This window comes from Salpingoeca rosetta (assembly GCF_000188695.1).
Source record: "Salpingoeca rosetta unplaced genomic scaffold supercont1.38, whole genome shotgun sequence".
Lineage (NCBI taxonomy): Eukaryota > Choanoflagellata > Craspedida > Salpingoecidae > Salpingoeca > Salpingoeca rosetta.
In genome coordinates, this window is record NW_004754896.1 from 204,361 (window position 1) to 219,360 (window position 15,000).

Genomic DNA, 15,000 nt, shown 5'->3' on the forward strand with positions numbered 1-15,000 from the left:
GACACACACACACACACACACACACACACACACACACACACACACACAACACACACACACACACACACACACACACACACACACACACCAATAACAACACCAACACCGCACCTTTGAACTTGAGTTCGAGTTCGTACTCAAAGCCGACGCGCGGCTTGCCGCGGACGATGAGCTTTCGCGCCTCCCCATTGCACTTCACCTGTTGTCGGTCAGATGCAGCAAAGCAAAGAGGCCATCAATACCACGGTTGCTGGTGATTGGGGAGGGGTTGCAAGCATGTCAAGACAATGGCAATACCAGGCGAACGCACGCACACGTGCACGCACAAACAAACAGAGGTTTCACACACACACAACCACAACCACAAACGAGCAAAGGTTTCACATACACACACACACACACTTGCGCACCTTTGTCACTTGGGCTTGAACCGGGGCGGCGTCCACGCTGAGGGGCTCGAGGAGCTTCGTCAGCTGCTCCGTCGCCCACTGCAGTCGTCGACACACACACACACACACACACACACACACACACAAGACACGAGAGACGATGAGAGCGTGTGCATGCGAGTGTGCACGTGGACGTGAACGTGAACGAAGATGTGAGTGTGGGCGTGCGTATATGTGTTGGTTGGAGCTGCTTCGAAGCAGCAAAAGGCAAGTTGGGAGCGGCCCTGCACACACCTTGCTGACGTCGCGTTCCTCCCATGTGCCGGCGCTGTTCCACTGCGACGCCATTGTGCGCTATTGTCCGGGCTGCACAAAGGGGAAAAGACGGAGAGAGTGTATGAGTGTGAGTGTGAGTGTGAGAGAGACAGACACGCACAGACACACACACACACACACACACTCAGAGCACTCACACACACAGCACACACACACACACAGAGCACCCAGAGCACACACACACACACAGCACACACACTCACACTCAGAGCACCCAGAGCACTCACACACACACACACACAGAGCGCACTCGCGTTGCCACAGAAGTCTGTCTTCTTTGGCGGACGAGAAGAACGAAACTGAATTCAGTCGCAGTGGAATACACCAAATTGCAGATTTGCGACAAACAACGGGAATCATTGTCGAATATTCTACAAGTCGCATCAACGCTCCAACGAAGCACCAACCAAACCACAAACAACAACTCACCACCGCACCACCACCCCTCCTCATATCCCTCGACTATCGCATCCACCACCCCCATCCCTTGGCCCCTCGAACGTCTGTGCATCGCGTCACATCAAGCAGCGGGCTCTCGAGGAACAGGGAGAACGAGGCTGTTGGAAACGAAACAAACGAGCATTTGCTTTTTGCGTTCCAGTCTTCGCACAGCAAAAGCTGCTCTGAGCGTTTTGTGGCGGCGACCTTAGTTCACCTTCTTCTCCTTTTGTTCCGCCGTTGTTGAAGAAACCTTCCGTCGTTCTTGTTCGCATCACTTGCTGTGACCACGACTCCAAGCGACACGTCACATAGGCCATGGCCACCATTGCAAAACATCTCGTGTCAAAGAAGAAGCGCCGCTTCATCGAAGATGGCTTCGACCTTGACATGACATGTAAGTGTGTGTGTGTGTGTGTGTGTGTGTGTGTGTGTGTGTGTGTGTTCGTTTTTGAAATGGGGACGTTGCGCACTGCATGTGTATGTGCATGTGTGAGCCAAGCGCATGCTATTTCGCTGATGTTGTCGTGTGCACATATAATGGAAGCGCTGTTTGATTGTTGGCGACAACCTGCACGTGTTCGATGCATCTCACGATGTGCATGCACACGACGCGCATCGCGCGTCCTGCTGCCGACACACACACTCACTCACACACACACACACACACACATACGCGCAATGCCAGTCATCACGCGCAACATTGTGGCCATGGGCTTCCCAGCGGAAGGCCGCGAGGGCATCTACCGCAACAACATGCGCGACGTCAAGCGGTGCGTGCGCGTGTCTTGTGCCTGTTTGTGCCATGCGTCCTTGTTTTTGTGCTTTCGTTTGTGGTTGTGCGGCTTCTGTGGCGCACAGCGCACGCACACGTCTGAAGCATGACCGATGGTATGTGGTCAACTGTTGCCTGTGTTCGGCTCACGCCCGCGCTTGCTGTCTTGTTGCCGCCCTGTGACGGTCATCCTTCTTGTTGACATGACAGGTTTTTCGACACAAGGCATCGTGACCACTACAAAATCTACAACCTGTGCGTTGCTCGTGCTTCGCTGTTATCAGCATGGGAGTGGGAGGTGGCGCTCTTGTTGTTGTGACGCTGCTTCTTGCGGTGTCGCTGTTGCATTGTAATGTTTGTGCGCATCCCTCCTCCATTCCTGACCGTCGCCACCATGTCCATCACGTTTATCGCCACCACCACTGCAGGTGCTCTGAGCGCGACTACGACCCCAACAAATTCTATGGACGTGGTGCGCACATGAGACGGTGTCTGTGTGTGTTTGCATTTGTGTGTTTGTGCCTCTTGTGTGTGTGTGTGCTTGTGCTCTTGTGCCTGTGCGTGTGTGTGTGTGTGTTTGTGCCTCTTGTGTGTGTGTGTGTGTGTGTGTTTGTGCCTTTGTGTGCATGATGGTGCCCTGTTTTACGACCTGCAATCTCACGAAACACCACGACCAACCCACCGACGATTGAACAACTGACCAACCTACCTCATGGTTCAACGGATGGACGGGTTTGGCGCGCAGTTGTAAAGTTTCCGTTTGACGATCACAACGCACCGCCGTTTCAGCTGATTGAGAAGTTTTGCGAAGACGTCGCCGAGTACCTCGAGAGGGACAGCAGGTGAACACACGGACATGCACATGTACAAGCATACACACACACACACACACACACACGCACGACACGGGTGTCCATACACATTACATGCGCACTCACACACACACACACACACACACACACACACACACACACACACACACACACACACACACACACACACACACACACACACACACACACACACACACACACACGCACGACACGGGTGTCCATACACATTGCATGCGCACTCACCACCACCACCACCACATTGCCTCATACCACTTCACATCACCACCACCACCACCATTGCCTCACACCACCACCGCCGCCACCCATGGCATTGTGTACCAGGAACGTTGCTGTGATCCACTGCAAGGCCGGCAAGGGCCGCACGGGCGTCATGATCACCGCCTTTCTGCTCCACCTCAGGCTCTTCACAGACACAAACGTCTGTGCTGCCGTCACACTGCCGTGCCTTGTCTTGTCTTGTGTTGTTTTGTCTGATGTGGTGTGTTGTCTTGTGCGTGTGTGTAATCTTGTTGTGTGTGTATTGTCTTGTGTGTGTAATCTTGTTGTGTGTGTGTGCCTGTTCTTCCTGCTCATCCTCGCACATCCTTTATACACATGTGTGTGTGCAGGAGGCGCTTGAATTCTACGGACATGCGCGCACAATGAACGGCAAGGTGAGAACTCGCCGTGCTTGGAGAGGGGAGAAGAGTGACGGTGCAAGGGGGGGGGGGGTGTTCGTCACGTGCAGGGCATGTGCCCCACCATCGACCAACATGAACCACAACGCCCCCCTCACATGTATCTCCAACAACAACCACCACCTCATCCTCCCCCGCCTGACCTAACCCCTCACCACCACCACCACCACCACCACCACCCCTCTTCAACCCCTCTCCAACCCCAACCCCCACTCCATCGCCCCCTACAGGGCGTGACGATCCCGAGTCAGGTGCGGTACGTGCACTACTACGGGCGGCTGCTGCGGTCGTCGGCGCCGTACGAGCCACGCATGCTCATCATGCGACGCATTGTGCTCCGCGGCATTCCCGACATGAGCAACGGGACGTGCGTTCCGCAGTTTGTCATCAAGCAGCTCAACTACAAGTCGTCGTGGTATGAGGTGCGCTGATGATGATGATGATGATGATGATGATGATGGTGGTGGTGGTGGTGGTGGTGGTGATGGTGATGATGCCGGAGGTGGTGGCGTGGTAAAGATACAAGGTGTTTTTTTTTGGGGGGGCAGGCAGGCTCAGTGCAATGAGTGTCTCTCTGTGCATGTGTGTTAATGTGTCTGTTGGATCACATGGCACCACCTCACGACACGCATAACGATTGACGCACCCACGTCGCCACCACCATCGCCACCACCACCACCACCATCGCCGTTGCTGTCACTGTCGTCATCATTGCAGGGCATCACACGGGAGCAGTCGTTTGCCGAACTCGACCTGCCAGCGGTGAGAACGCACACACACACACACATGTACGCACTTTGTTCATTTCTCGCACACTCTCTGTATTTATTCTTTTTCATCACTCACCCATTCGCACGCACGCACGCACACCACATGTACGCACACACCACATGTACACATACACACAAACACACACACACACATATGCACCCGTTTGCAGCCGCTGCCTGTATGCGGGGACATCAAGCTGGAGTTTATCCACCGGAAGAGCACGGTATGTCACCAGCATCACCACCACATGTCATCACCGCACGCTTGACACTGCCTACCATCTGATGCACGTTTTACACACACTCACACTGATGCACACAACACACACACAACACACTGATGCACACACACACACACGACCCACTGATGGATACACACACACTGACGTGCTTCCCCTCGCTGATTCACATTGTTTGCTTATCTGCGCGTTCATCTCATTGTGTGCGTGTGTGTGTGTGTGTGTGTGCAGGGGAAGGAGAAGATGTTTCACCTGTGGTTCAACACGTTCTTTATTGACGACCTCAAGTTTGTTGCACAGCAGTCGGAAATCGACAAGGTGTGCTCCACCACCCCCTGATCACCACGATTGCCTTGTGCTGCGAATGTGTCCATGCGTCCGCATTGCTTCTCTTTGGGCCTTTGTCTCTCTTCAAACCGTTTCCATCCCTCCCCGCTCACACACACACACACACACACACGCACACACACACACACTCACGCACACACACACACACACACACACACTCGCCCTTTCCACGTTCCATATCTCCTCCCATGCCTCTAAACTCACTCGCTCTTTCCACCTTCCACGTTCCTCCACCTTCCCCCACTGCCACCACCGCCGCCCGGGTCCCACCAGGCGAACAAGGACAAGAAGAACAAGATCTTCCCCGTTGGCTTTTCGGTGGAGATTGACTTTCTGAATCCGCAGGAGGACGAGGAGGCAGCATCGGTCGTGCAGCAGCAGGATGGCGTGCGCGGTGCTGGTGTTGTTGCCCCAACTGCCACCGCTGCTACCACTGCACAGCAGCTGCAGCAGCAGCAGCAAGGGGAGCAGGGTGCATCGTCAGCAACAGCGGCGGCCAAGGGCAAAGGCGTTGTTGCGCGCGCTGTGCCGGCCCCGCTCAACGCACAGGACTCAACCATCTCCCAGGTGATGGTGGTGACAAGGATCGTGGTGGTGGTGGTGGTTTGTTGTGTGATTTTGGTGGGGTGGGGTAAGCATGTGGGTAAAGAGGGTATGCGTGCGTGTATGTGCATGAGCGTGCGTGTGTGTGTGTGTGTGTGCATGCTTGTATCCATGCAACGTTGCCATTCATTTCCCCATCCCCAACGCGTGTGTTGTGTCTTGCATTGACGTGTGCAGGCGCCGGAGTGGTCTGATTCTGATTTGACGACGACGGACGAGGACGAGGACGACTGGGAAGGCCTCCCCATCAGCGATGTCTGAGCAGCAGCGGTCACATAGTGGCTGTGCTATGGCTACTTGCCGCCACCACAATCACACACACACACACACACACACACACACACACGCACACACACACACACACGCACACACACACACACACATGCACGCACGTGCACTTGCATGCGCAGACATGCACGTTCCATGTGCCTTATCGATCCTGTCTTAGCGTCGTTTTGTCACATCATCGTGAACCTGTGCCTTGTACCGTGCCCGCACTGGTTTCTTCGTCCTTTCTTCGTCTTCTTTTCTTGCTTCTTTGCCTGCCTGCTTCCCTTCTCAGCTCTTGTGTCTCGTCTCGTCTGCGTTGTCTCACATCACCGTTCTCGCCTCTTGTAAACAGCGCTCTCACCAGCCACTGTGTGTGTGTGTGTGTGTGTGTGTGTGTGTGTGTGTGTGTGTGTGTGAAGCTGGCAAGAACGCCAATGTCTCTGTTGGTGACAACATGCCACGCCCACAAAAAGTCATGCCGTGTCAGCTCGTGGCAAGTTACAACAACCACATTTCCTGTTTTGGCAACAACCACGCACACAGTTACAAGAGTTACGGCCCTTGCCCCAAGACACACGAATAGCAACAACACGCGCGAGCGCATGGGTGCGAGTTACACGCGTGCGTGATGTGATATGCGCGTACCTTGCGTAACAACAACCACCGCACTGGTATGACCACGTGGCATACCGTGAGGCGGTGCATGCGTGCACCATCTTCGCACACCCTCCTCGCACACGTCATTTCCCACTCATCCTCTTCATCCGCAACTGCCACGCCTTCCCCTCAGCAACGACAAGCAGTCCATACGGCAACAACAACAACAACAACAACAACAACAACAACAACAACAACAACAACAACAACAACAACAACAACAACAACAACAACAACAACAACAACAACAACAACAACAACAACAACAACAACAACAACAACAACAACAGCAGCAGCAGCAACAACAACAACAACAACAACAACAACAACAACAACAACAACAACAACACAACAACAACAACAACAGCAGCAACAACAACAACAACAACAACAACAACAACAACAACAACAACAACAACAACAACAACAACACTACCACCCAAGATGGAACAACACACGCAGCAGCGTGAGGAGCGCGGTGTCACACCGACGGCAAGCACGGCAAGCACGACCACAGCCACCACCGCCACGGCAACGGCTGTGAAGGTGCGCGTGTTTGGCGAGCCGGTGGAGGAGGTGAACGCGCATGTGCGCCTGCACGAGCACGCCGACAACCACCTCTTCGTGTACACGGTGCCGACCGCGCACTCCACCTTTGAGGTGGTCTCCAACGTCGCTCCTGAGGACATCCACGGCTATGTGCTGCTGCGCCCCGGGCAGATGCGCAAGGGGAGCAGCGAGCTGGTGCAGATCACGCGCGTGGTGGGCGTGTGGTCGTGCGGCGTGTTTGTGCCCGCCGACGAGACCCCGGAGGCGGTGACCACCTCCGCGTGGCTGGCAAAGCAGCAGCAGGACAAGCAGGCGGCTGCAGGCAAGGGCCGCAGGAAGACGAAGAAGCAGGCACGCAAGGGGTTCTGGCAGACGCGCAAGGACAACGGGCCGTCCACCACCGTGCACGTGGTGAACGACCGCCTCTATGCGCAGTTTGTCAAGTGGCCGAGCATCGACCACCTCAACGGCCTTGCGCGCGACTGTCGGAAGGCCCTGCCAACCCCCGCCAGCGTCACCTACCGCGCCAAGGTCAAGCTGCACGGCACCAACGCCGCAGTGCAGGTGCACCCGGATGGCACGCTCGTCACGCAGAGCCGCAAGAACATCCTCGGTAACGGGTTTGACAACGCCGGCTTTGACGCGTGGGTGCAGAGCACTGCCGAGTCCTGGACAGCCCTGCGCATGCAAGGCAAGGGTGCGGTGGAAGGGGCCACTGAGGGCACACACGCCACGACCACCGCGACTGCCACTGCCACTGCCACTGAGAATGAAGCTGCAAGCGAAGCCACAGCCACGACAACAACGAGAACGACGACGACGACGGCCACCACGACGACGACGACCACCACCACCACACGCACAAGCGTTGTGTTTGGGGAGTGGTGCGGCAAGGGCATTCAGAAGGGCGATGCCATCTGCGGTGTTGGCACGCGCGTCTTCTGTGTGTTTGCTGTCGGACTGCTGCCGGCCAAGCCCACCATCGTCGCCATCGAAGACAAGGACCATGCTGATGGAGAGGAGGGGGTGGAGGAGGCCGTGGTTGCTACGGGAGAGAAGACAACAACCACGACAACCACCACCACCACCACGACAACAGCAGCAGCCACTGAAGGCGAGAAGGAAGCATGTGCGACCACCACCACCGCAGCAACCACCACCGCTGCCACCGCAGGAACCACGACAGCAACGACGAAGACGACGATGAAGACAATGTGGGAGGTTGACTACCACGGCCCGATGGAGGTGCTTGTCGAACCGGAAGACATTCGGCAGCATCTGCAGCCTGTGCTGGAGCGCAACGACGCTGTGCACGTGCTGCCGTGGCACGGTGATGCGGTGGACATCATGCTGGGGCGGGAGCAGGCAGAGGACGACAAGGACGGGGAGGATGAAGCGAAGACGGAGAAGAAGGCAGTGGAAGGAGGGGAGATGGTCGAGACCAAGGACCGGGTGGAAGGCGAGGAAAACAAAGGGAAGGACGAACAACAGCAGCAGCAAGTTGAAGATCAGCAGGAAGCTGGAGAACAACAACAACAGCAGCAGCAGGAAGCTGGAGAACAACAACAGCAGCAGCAGCAGCAGGAAGAAGAGTCGACGATGACAAAGCAAAAGAAGAAGAAGGACAAGGTGAAGATGAAGAACACGTGGCGCGTGCACACGGGCAACGACCACAAGGAGAGCAACGCAGCCTCCATTGCATGGATCAACGAGGCTGTGGAGCGCATTGGCGTGCGTGACCCCTGGGTGCACGCAACCTTTGGCGTGGAGGGGCGTGGCGAGGGCCTTGTGCTGACGGCGGTGATGGTGGACGGCGTGCCCCAGCGCTACATGCACCAGCACGCCGCGTTTATGTTCAAGGCCAAGGTGGACGAGCACGCGGTGAAGAAGCAGAGCAAGCCTGCGCAGATGAAGACGGAGGTGCCTGCCTCCATGACGGCGTTTGTTCGTGACGTGGCTGTGACCGCGCGGCGGTGCGAGCAGGGCGCGCAGGAATGTGGCGGCGAGCGTGGTGTGGGCGAGGACATTGCCCGCTTCCTCAAGTGGATGTACATTGACGTGCAGAAGGAGTGCATCCCTGAGCTTGAGGCTGCTGGTCTCACCTGGAAGCAGGCTCGCCCCCACATCTCCAACGCTGCAAAGCGCTGGTGGTTTGCTGAGCCGGACGGCGACGACGACGAGTGATTGTGTGTGTGTGTGTGTGTGTGTGTGTGTGTGTGTGTGTGTGTGTGTGTGTGTGTGTGTGTGTGTACTCGTGTGTGTGTGTGTACTCTCTTGTGTGCGTGTACTCGTGTGTGTGTTCGCGCAATCGTCCGGTCACCCACCTCCCACCATGCTTTCCTCTCCACCTCTCTCTTCCACCCATCTCTGATGTCGTCAGTTGTAGTCCCCCATCCAATTCTTTTTTTTTATTCCTCGTTCCATGTTCCAAACACCATAAACTGCACAACGGATGGTCGTGTGCCTGCATGCAATCGAAGCCCTTCGCCACCGCCTTGTCAGCAACGCCACACTCACCACTCCCAACGCTGTACCGATGCTGCACGTGAATTTTGCGGTCCTTCCACTGCTGCTTACCGATTGCTGCAGTAGCGACGGCAACCACACAACGCAACCCAGCCAAGCAAGCAAGCCACGCCATGCAATTTGCGGTAGAGCGAAACACCAGACCAAACACACACGCACTCGCGCGACCGCCATTTTCCGATCGACCAACACATCCATCCCCAGATGACGACGACGGCCATTATCAGCACCACTAAGAGGAGAGACACGCTGACGCTGACGAGGAGGAGGCCGATGATGATGATGACGAAGGCTGCTTCCCGCTGGCTTGTTGCCGCGGTGGTCATGGCAGCGTTGCTGTGCCTGAGCGGCAGCAAACACCCCGCCACGCTCGCCGCGCCCCTGCCATCCGACGGAGATGATACCAGCACCAACAACAACAACAACAACGACAACGGTCCTGCTGTGGAGCGCATGACGTCTGCCAACTGCCACCACATCCCCATCATCCACGACCAGCTTGAGGCTCTTTCCCCGGAGGCGAAGGACACCGCAATGGCCAACATGGACTCCCACCACCTCACCGTTGCAGATGCAGAGAGCATCCGCTTCGGCCCCAACGGCGAGCTCGTCTTCGTGGACACGTTTGAGATCCCGCCCGTCGACGACGGCAACCAGGGCGGCGGTGGCGACAGCAGCAGCAACAACGATGACGCGCGCGTTGGCGAGGCAAGCGCCGCCGCCCACCGTGGCCGCCGGTTTCTCAAGGTGCACCCGCCAAACCGCTACGACGCCAACGGCCTGCCCATCTACCACAGCCGCAAAGGGTCACGCAACGTCATCTTCCTTGACTTTGACGGGCACTGGCTGCCCGACGCCTCATATTGGGGCGGGTTCACCGCGGGCCCCTACGACCCGTCCGACGACGGCCTGGCCTTCAATGCCGTCGAGCAGGGCCAGATTGCGCTCATCTGGGCGCGTGTTGCCGAGGACTACGCCCCCTTTGATGTGGACGTAACCACGGAGCCATTCGACATTCAGACAGCCACCAGCATCCACGCCCTCATCACGGAGAGCGTGCAAGTCGGTGGCAGCCCCATGCCATATGACACGGCCGGTGGCGTTGCCGTGCTCGACGTCTTCAACAGCCGCTACCTCCCTTACTACTCCCCAGCCCTCGTTTGTGAGTGTGTGTGTGTGTGCGTATTTTTGACGTGTTCGTGTATTTGTGTGGATGTGTGTGTGTATTCTTGTGTAGTTGTGTGTATGTGTGTGTATTTGTGGATGTGTGCGTGTGCACGTGTGTGTGCGAGCTGTTTGTAAAGCTGTTTGTGTGCGCCTTATCCCTGTGCATCCCTTCCTCACTCACTCACTCACTCACTCACTCACTCCCTCACTCCCTCACTCACTCCCTCACTCACTCACTCACCGCCATCGCGCGTGCCTTTTCTCAGATTATGATAACCTGGGCGGTGGCATCAACGACTACGTTGCAGGTGCGTGAATGGTCTTGTCGCATGTGCATGTGTGCATGTGTGTGCGTGTGTGTCTGTCTGTCTCTGTAGTTGTCTTTGTGTCCTTTGCACAACGTTTTGATCTGTTGCGTTGCGTTTGCGTTCACATCCATCCCTCCAAACCACCACTGTACCACCATCGTCGTCTCACACTCCCATCCCCCACCCCCACTTTTACAGAGGCCACGAGCCACGAGATTGGGCACAACTTTGGACTCAGCCACGACGGTTACTATGGCGACGAATATGCCGGTGGCTTTGACGGCAACTACTTCACAAGGTGTGTGTATGCAGGAATAGCGCCCTTGCTTGTTGTGCTTGCTTGCATGCATGCGTGCATGCTTGTAAACGTGGTGTAGGCTTGAACTACGTGCATCATCACACCTCCTTTCGTTCTCCTTCAGATCAATTCAATTCACTCACCATCCCTGAACACAACCTCAACCACAACCTCAACCACAACTACAACCACAACCACAACTACAACCACAACTACAACCACAACTACAACCACAACACACCAGCTGGGCACCCCTCATGGGAACGGGTTACACGAGGGCATTGTAAGTCGATGCTGAACTGCTTCATTCTGCATTTGCGCGCATGTACGCTATGAATCGAAGCGCCTTCTCTCGTTTGCTCGTGACCTGAGAACCAAGACCCGCCTGTGTGCTCACGTTGTGTCGGGGCGTGTGCGTCTTGCGTGTTTCAGGTCCCAGTGGAGCAACGGCGAGTACGATGGCGCCACCAACACGGAGGATGACATTGGCATCATCTCTGCACAGACCGGGTTTGTGGCCGATGTGGCTGGCGACCGGCCAGGCACCGCGGCTGCTGTGCGCTTCCTCACAGACACGGACTTTGAGGGCAAGGGCATCATTCTGAATCGTGACGACAAGGACTGGTGGGCCATCACCCTGGCTGTGGACGGCACGATTGACGTTGTTGTGTCGCCGTGGTTCGCCCTGTCCCGCACCCCCGGCAACAACTTGGACGTGAAGCTGACGCTGTACGACAGCGCGTCGAGCGAGGTGGACGCCGCAAACCCCTCCTCCTTTACGGAGGCCACCATCCAAACGGCGCTGTTGCCTGCAGGCACGTACTACCTCGAAGTTGACGGCACGTACGACGGCAGCGTCATCACGTCCGATTATGGCTCTGCTGGCCAGTATTTCATCAGCGGCAGCATCTCCCCGGGCCCGCGCACCACCGTCACGTACACCCCGCTCCCAACATCCACCACGACGCAGGTGGGCTGCAGCAACGACGAGTACGAGCCAAACAACCACTTCCAGGACGCCACTGCGCTGCCGCTTGGCGACACGGCGTTCTCCGCGCACCTGTGCCCTGGCGAGGCTGATTGGTACCGCACGCGCGTGTGTCCTGGCGGCTCCCTCAGCATCAGCATCACGTTTGGCACGGGCGACTTTGACGCCTTCCTGTTCTCCCCTGACGGCACATATGTTGCCGTGGGCGCAACAGACACGCCCAACGAGCTCGTGGCGTACACGGACAGCGGCTACGGCGGGTTCTACTATCTGGAGGTGTTCCCTTACTCTGGCAGCGGCGGTTACGAGGTGGCCGTCACCATCACCGGCTGCGACTTCAGCACGACAACGAGCGTGGCCACCACAAGCGCGTTCCCACCGCTCACGTGCCCGGAGAACGACCAGTACGAGAACAACAACAAGAAGCGTCGCGCCTCTGACATCCCTCTCTCCACCACCATCTATGCCATCGCCTGCGAGACGGAGCAGGACTGGTACAAGCTTGAGACGTGCAAGGGCGCGACCGTGACTGCGACCATTGAGATTGAGCCCAGCACCGTCGGCGACATCAACTTGTCCATTCGCAACCGCCGTGGCAAGCAGGTGTCCCTCACGCGCCTTCGCAATGGCGAGACGAGCGGTGTTGTCACCACCACGGCAGGTAGGAACGGCAACCACTATGTCACCATCGCCAGCAAGGACGGCAAGAACCCCATCTACAGCCTTGTTGTTGAGACAACAGAAACACCCCCATGCTCATAAACACAGGGAGAGAGAGGGTGTGTGATGTGTGATGTTTGTGTGATGTGTGATGTTTTGTGTGTGTGTGTAAATGTGTGTGTGTGGCATGAACTCCAGATTGCGTGTCACATCACAACGTGCGGTTGCTTGTTGAAGTGTTCTGTTGATTGTGTGGCTTTCCCCTCCCATCTTTGTTTTGCTTCCGTTCCTCCCTTCCGTTACTTGACTACGTGAGTGCATGTTCAGTTCTCTCTTGTTCTGTTTCAAGCAAGAAGACTCCAATACAGATCTTGTGTGGGAAGAAGAAATGCGCAAGCGACGCGACAAACACAAGTGAGTGAGAGGTGAGGGAAGGAGAAGGGGGGGGAGAGGGTGAAGGCGTGGAAGGGAAGAGAGGAAAGGTGTCTTCTGCAAGCTTGCAAAGCGTTTGGGCAAGGCAAACAAACCACACGAACACACCATTTGAATTTGGCGGCAGTTTTTGATGTTGTTGGGAAGACGACACACAAACAACAGCCGATACGAAAGCAGAAGAGGTGTGGAGGAAGGAAGGAGAGGTTGAGGACGTGCGAAGAGAAGCACGCCACCACCAGCCAGAGAGTGTGTGTGGACAAGGACACAAGCAGGAGAAAGAGACAGAGAGCGGTCAGAGAGAGAGAGAGAGAGAGAGAGAGAGGGAGCACGCAACGGCTGCGTGTGTGCGTGTGTGCGTGCGCGTGAGTGGCGTGTGCCTTGAGCAGGGGCGGCACTATGGCTGGCACGCGGCCACCTGCGTTTGCTGCTCCATCACGCGGAGGTAAGTGCGTGTGTGCGTGCGTGCGCGCGCGTGTGTGTGTGCGTTTGTGTGTATGTGTGTGCGTGTGTGTGTGTGCTTGTGTGTATGTGTGTGTGTGTGCGTGTGTGTGAATGTGCGTGTGTGCGACTCAGTGTCTGTGTGTGCAGTGCCAAGTATGCATGCAACTCCCACTCACGGCACATACTCACACATACACACACACACACACAACACATGTGCAGCGGTGAAATTGGAGCTGACAGACTCCCTGTTTGACAACGAAGACGATGACAACTCCAAGACAAAGAACTTCAAGGTGCGTGCGTGTGCGGCACGCTTGTGTGTGTGTGTGTGTGTGTGTGTGTGTGTGTGTGTGTGTGGTGTGTGTGTGTGTGTGTGTGTGTGTGTGTGTGTGTGTGTGTGTGTGTGTGTGTGTGCGTGACACACTGTGGTTGCGCTTGCCTCGTTCATCTTTGCCTGCTCGGCATTGTCCTCGATTCACGATGACCGTTGGCGGCGATGCAGGTGGTGGTGCGCGTGCGCCCCATCATCGAGCGTGAAGAAGGGAAGCCAGAGTGCCTCACCATCAAGAACGATCAGGTTGGTTGGAAGAGGCGTAGATGGATGGGTCTCGTCAGTGTGCGTTGAATCGAGAACAACTTCGTTCCTCTTCACCTTGTGTGTCTGTGTATCTTTGTGTGCGTGTGTGTGTGTATCTTTGTGTGTGTGTGTGTGTGTGTGTGTGTGTATCTACGTCACACAAAGATACACACACACACACACACACACAAATACAAAGACACACACACACACAAAGACGCAAACGCGCAAGTACCACTTGTATTGAGTGCTCACGCCCAACTCCCCACTCCAACGTGACAGATGGTGCTGATTGACCGCCCCGCGGAGTTTGGACTAAACAAGACGCACCGATTTGTGTTTGATCGCATCTACACGCCGTCGTCAACGCAGGAGGCACTGTACACATCTGCCATCAAGCCCGTGGTGCTGTCCGTGCTGGAGGGGTACAACGGCTCCATCATCGCATATGGACAGACCGGCACCGGCAAAACGCACACCATCGAAGGACGCGAGGTGTGACGCGTGTGTGCATGTTTTCTGTGTGTGTAAGGGTGTGTGTGTGTATGTTCTGTGTGTGTGTATGTGTGTGTGCGTGCGTGTGTGTGTGTGTGTGTGTACAGCGTGCAGTTACACTGTATCTTTCGATGGTATCACTTTATCACCACCTCTTCATTCTCATCAACCGCCACCACCACCACCACCAACCGCCA

The 15,000-nt window shown here is 56.2% G+C and overlaps 5 protein-coding genes across 5 annotated transcripts in view; 4 read left to right on the top strand and 1 right to left on the bottom strand.

The window, feature by feature from the left end:
* The window catches only part of PTSG_10559 (uncharacterized protein), a 3,363-nt gene extending 2,336 nt beyond the window's left edge, over positions 1-1,027 (bottom strand). The window contains exons 1-4 of the mRNA XM_004988037.1: positions 980-1,027; positions 684-755; positions 411-488; positions 107-199 (exon numbers count right to left, since the gene is read on the bottom strand). Coding sequence (XP_004988094.1) covers positions 107-199; positions 411-488; positions 684-737 — 225 coding nt within the window. The 5' untranslated portion in view covers positions 738-755; positions 980-1,027. The remainder of the gene's footprint in view (positions 1-106; positions 200-410; positions 489-683; positions 756-979) is intronic.
* Positions 1,028-1,096: 69 nt separating this feature from the next.
* Positions 1,097-5,789, top strand: PTSG_10560 (uncharacterized protein). The gene is made up of 13 exons (XM_004988038.1): positions 1,097-1,560; positions 1,852-1,936; positions 2,149-2,193; positions 2,367-2,410; positions 2,684-2,780; positions 3,114-3,210; positions 3,401-3,445; positions 3,700-3,891; positions 4,187-4,231; positions 4,410-4,463; positions 4,710-4,796; positions 5,100-5,393; positions 5,607-5,789. Exons 1-13 carry the CDS (start codon positions 1,482-1,484, stop codon positions 5,688-5,690), a joined length of 1,248 nt encoding a protein of 415 aa, XP_004988095.1. The 5' UTR covers positions 1,097-1,481; the 3' UTR covers positions 5,691-5,789.
* Positions 5,790-6,800: 1,011 nt separating this feature from the next.
* Positions 6,801-9,089, top strand: PTSG_10561 (uncharacterized protein; the record flags this gene model as incomplete). The annotated part of the gene is made up of 2 exons (XM_004988039.1): positions 6,801-7,602; positions 8,080-9,089. 2 exons carry the CDS (start codon positions 6,801-6,803, stop codon positions 9,087-9,089), a joined length of 1,812 nt encoding a protein of 603 aa, XP_004988096.1.
* A 524-nt stretch (positions 9,090-9,613) lies between these two features.
* Positions 9,614-13,234, top strand: PTSG_10562 (uncharacterized protein). The gene is made up of 5 exons (XM_004988040.1): positions 9,614-10,593; positions 10,865-10,906; positions 11,105-11,204; positions 11,449-11,487; positions 11,637-13,234. Exons 1-5 carry the CDS (start codon positions 9,636-9,638, stop codon positions 12,952-12,954), a joined length of 2,457 nt encoding a protein of 818 aa, XP_004988097.1. The 5' UTR covers positions 9,614-9,635; the 3' UTR covers positions 12,955-13,234.
* Positions 13,235-13,412: 178 nt separating this feature from the next.
* Positions 13,413-15,000, top strand: part of PTSG_10563 (KIF5C protein) — a 13,126-nt gene continuing 11,538 nt past the window's right edge. Inside the window, exons 1-4 of the mRNA XM_004988041.1 lie at positions 13,413-13,729; positions 13,951-14,024; positions 14,234-14,308; positions 14,591-14,803. Coding sequence (XP_004988098.1) covers positions 13,684-13,729; positions 13,951-14,024; positions 14,234-14,308; positions 14,591-14,803 — 408 coding nt within the window. The 5' untranslated portion in view covers positions 13,413-13,683. The remainder of the gene's footprint in view (positions 13,730-13,950; positions 14,025-14,233; positions 14,309-14,590; positions 14,804-15,000) is intronic.

Excerpts from the sequence above, each read along its gene's own strand:
- PTSG_10560 (XM_004988038.1), top strand. The coding sequence starts at position 1,482 with ATGGCCACCATTGCAAAACATCTCGTGTCAAAGAAGAAGCGCCGCTTC. Across the intron at positions 3,892-4,186 it reads ACAAGTCGTCGTGGTATGAG|GGCATCACACGGGAGCAGTC; the intron begins GTGCGCTGATGA and ends TCATCATTGCAG. Across the intron at positions 5,394-5,606 it reads AGGACTCAACCATCTCCCAG|GCGCCGGAGTGGTCTGATTC; the intron begins GTGATGGTGGTG and ends TGACGTGTGCAG.
- PTSG_10562 (XM_004988040.1), top strand. The coding sequence starts at position 9,636 with ATGACGACGACGGCCATTATCAGCACCACTAAGAGGAGAGACACGCTG. Across the intron at positions 10,594-10,864 it reads CTACTCCCCAGCCCTCGTTT|ATTATGATAACCTGGGCGGT; the intron begins GTGAGTGTGTGT and ends GCCTTTTCTCAG. Across the intron at positions 10,907-11,104 it reads CATCAACGACTACGTTGCAG|AGGCCACGAGCCACGAGATT; the intron begins GTGCGTGAATGG and ends CCACTTTTACAG.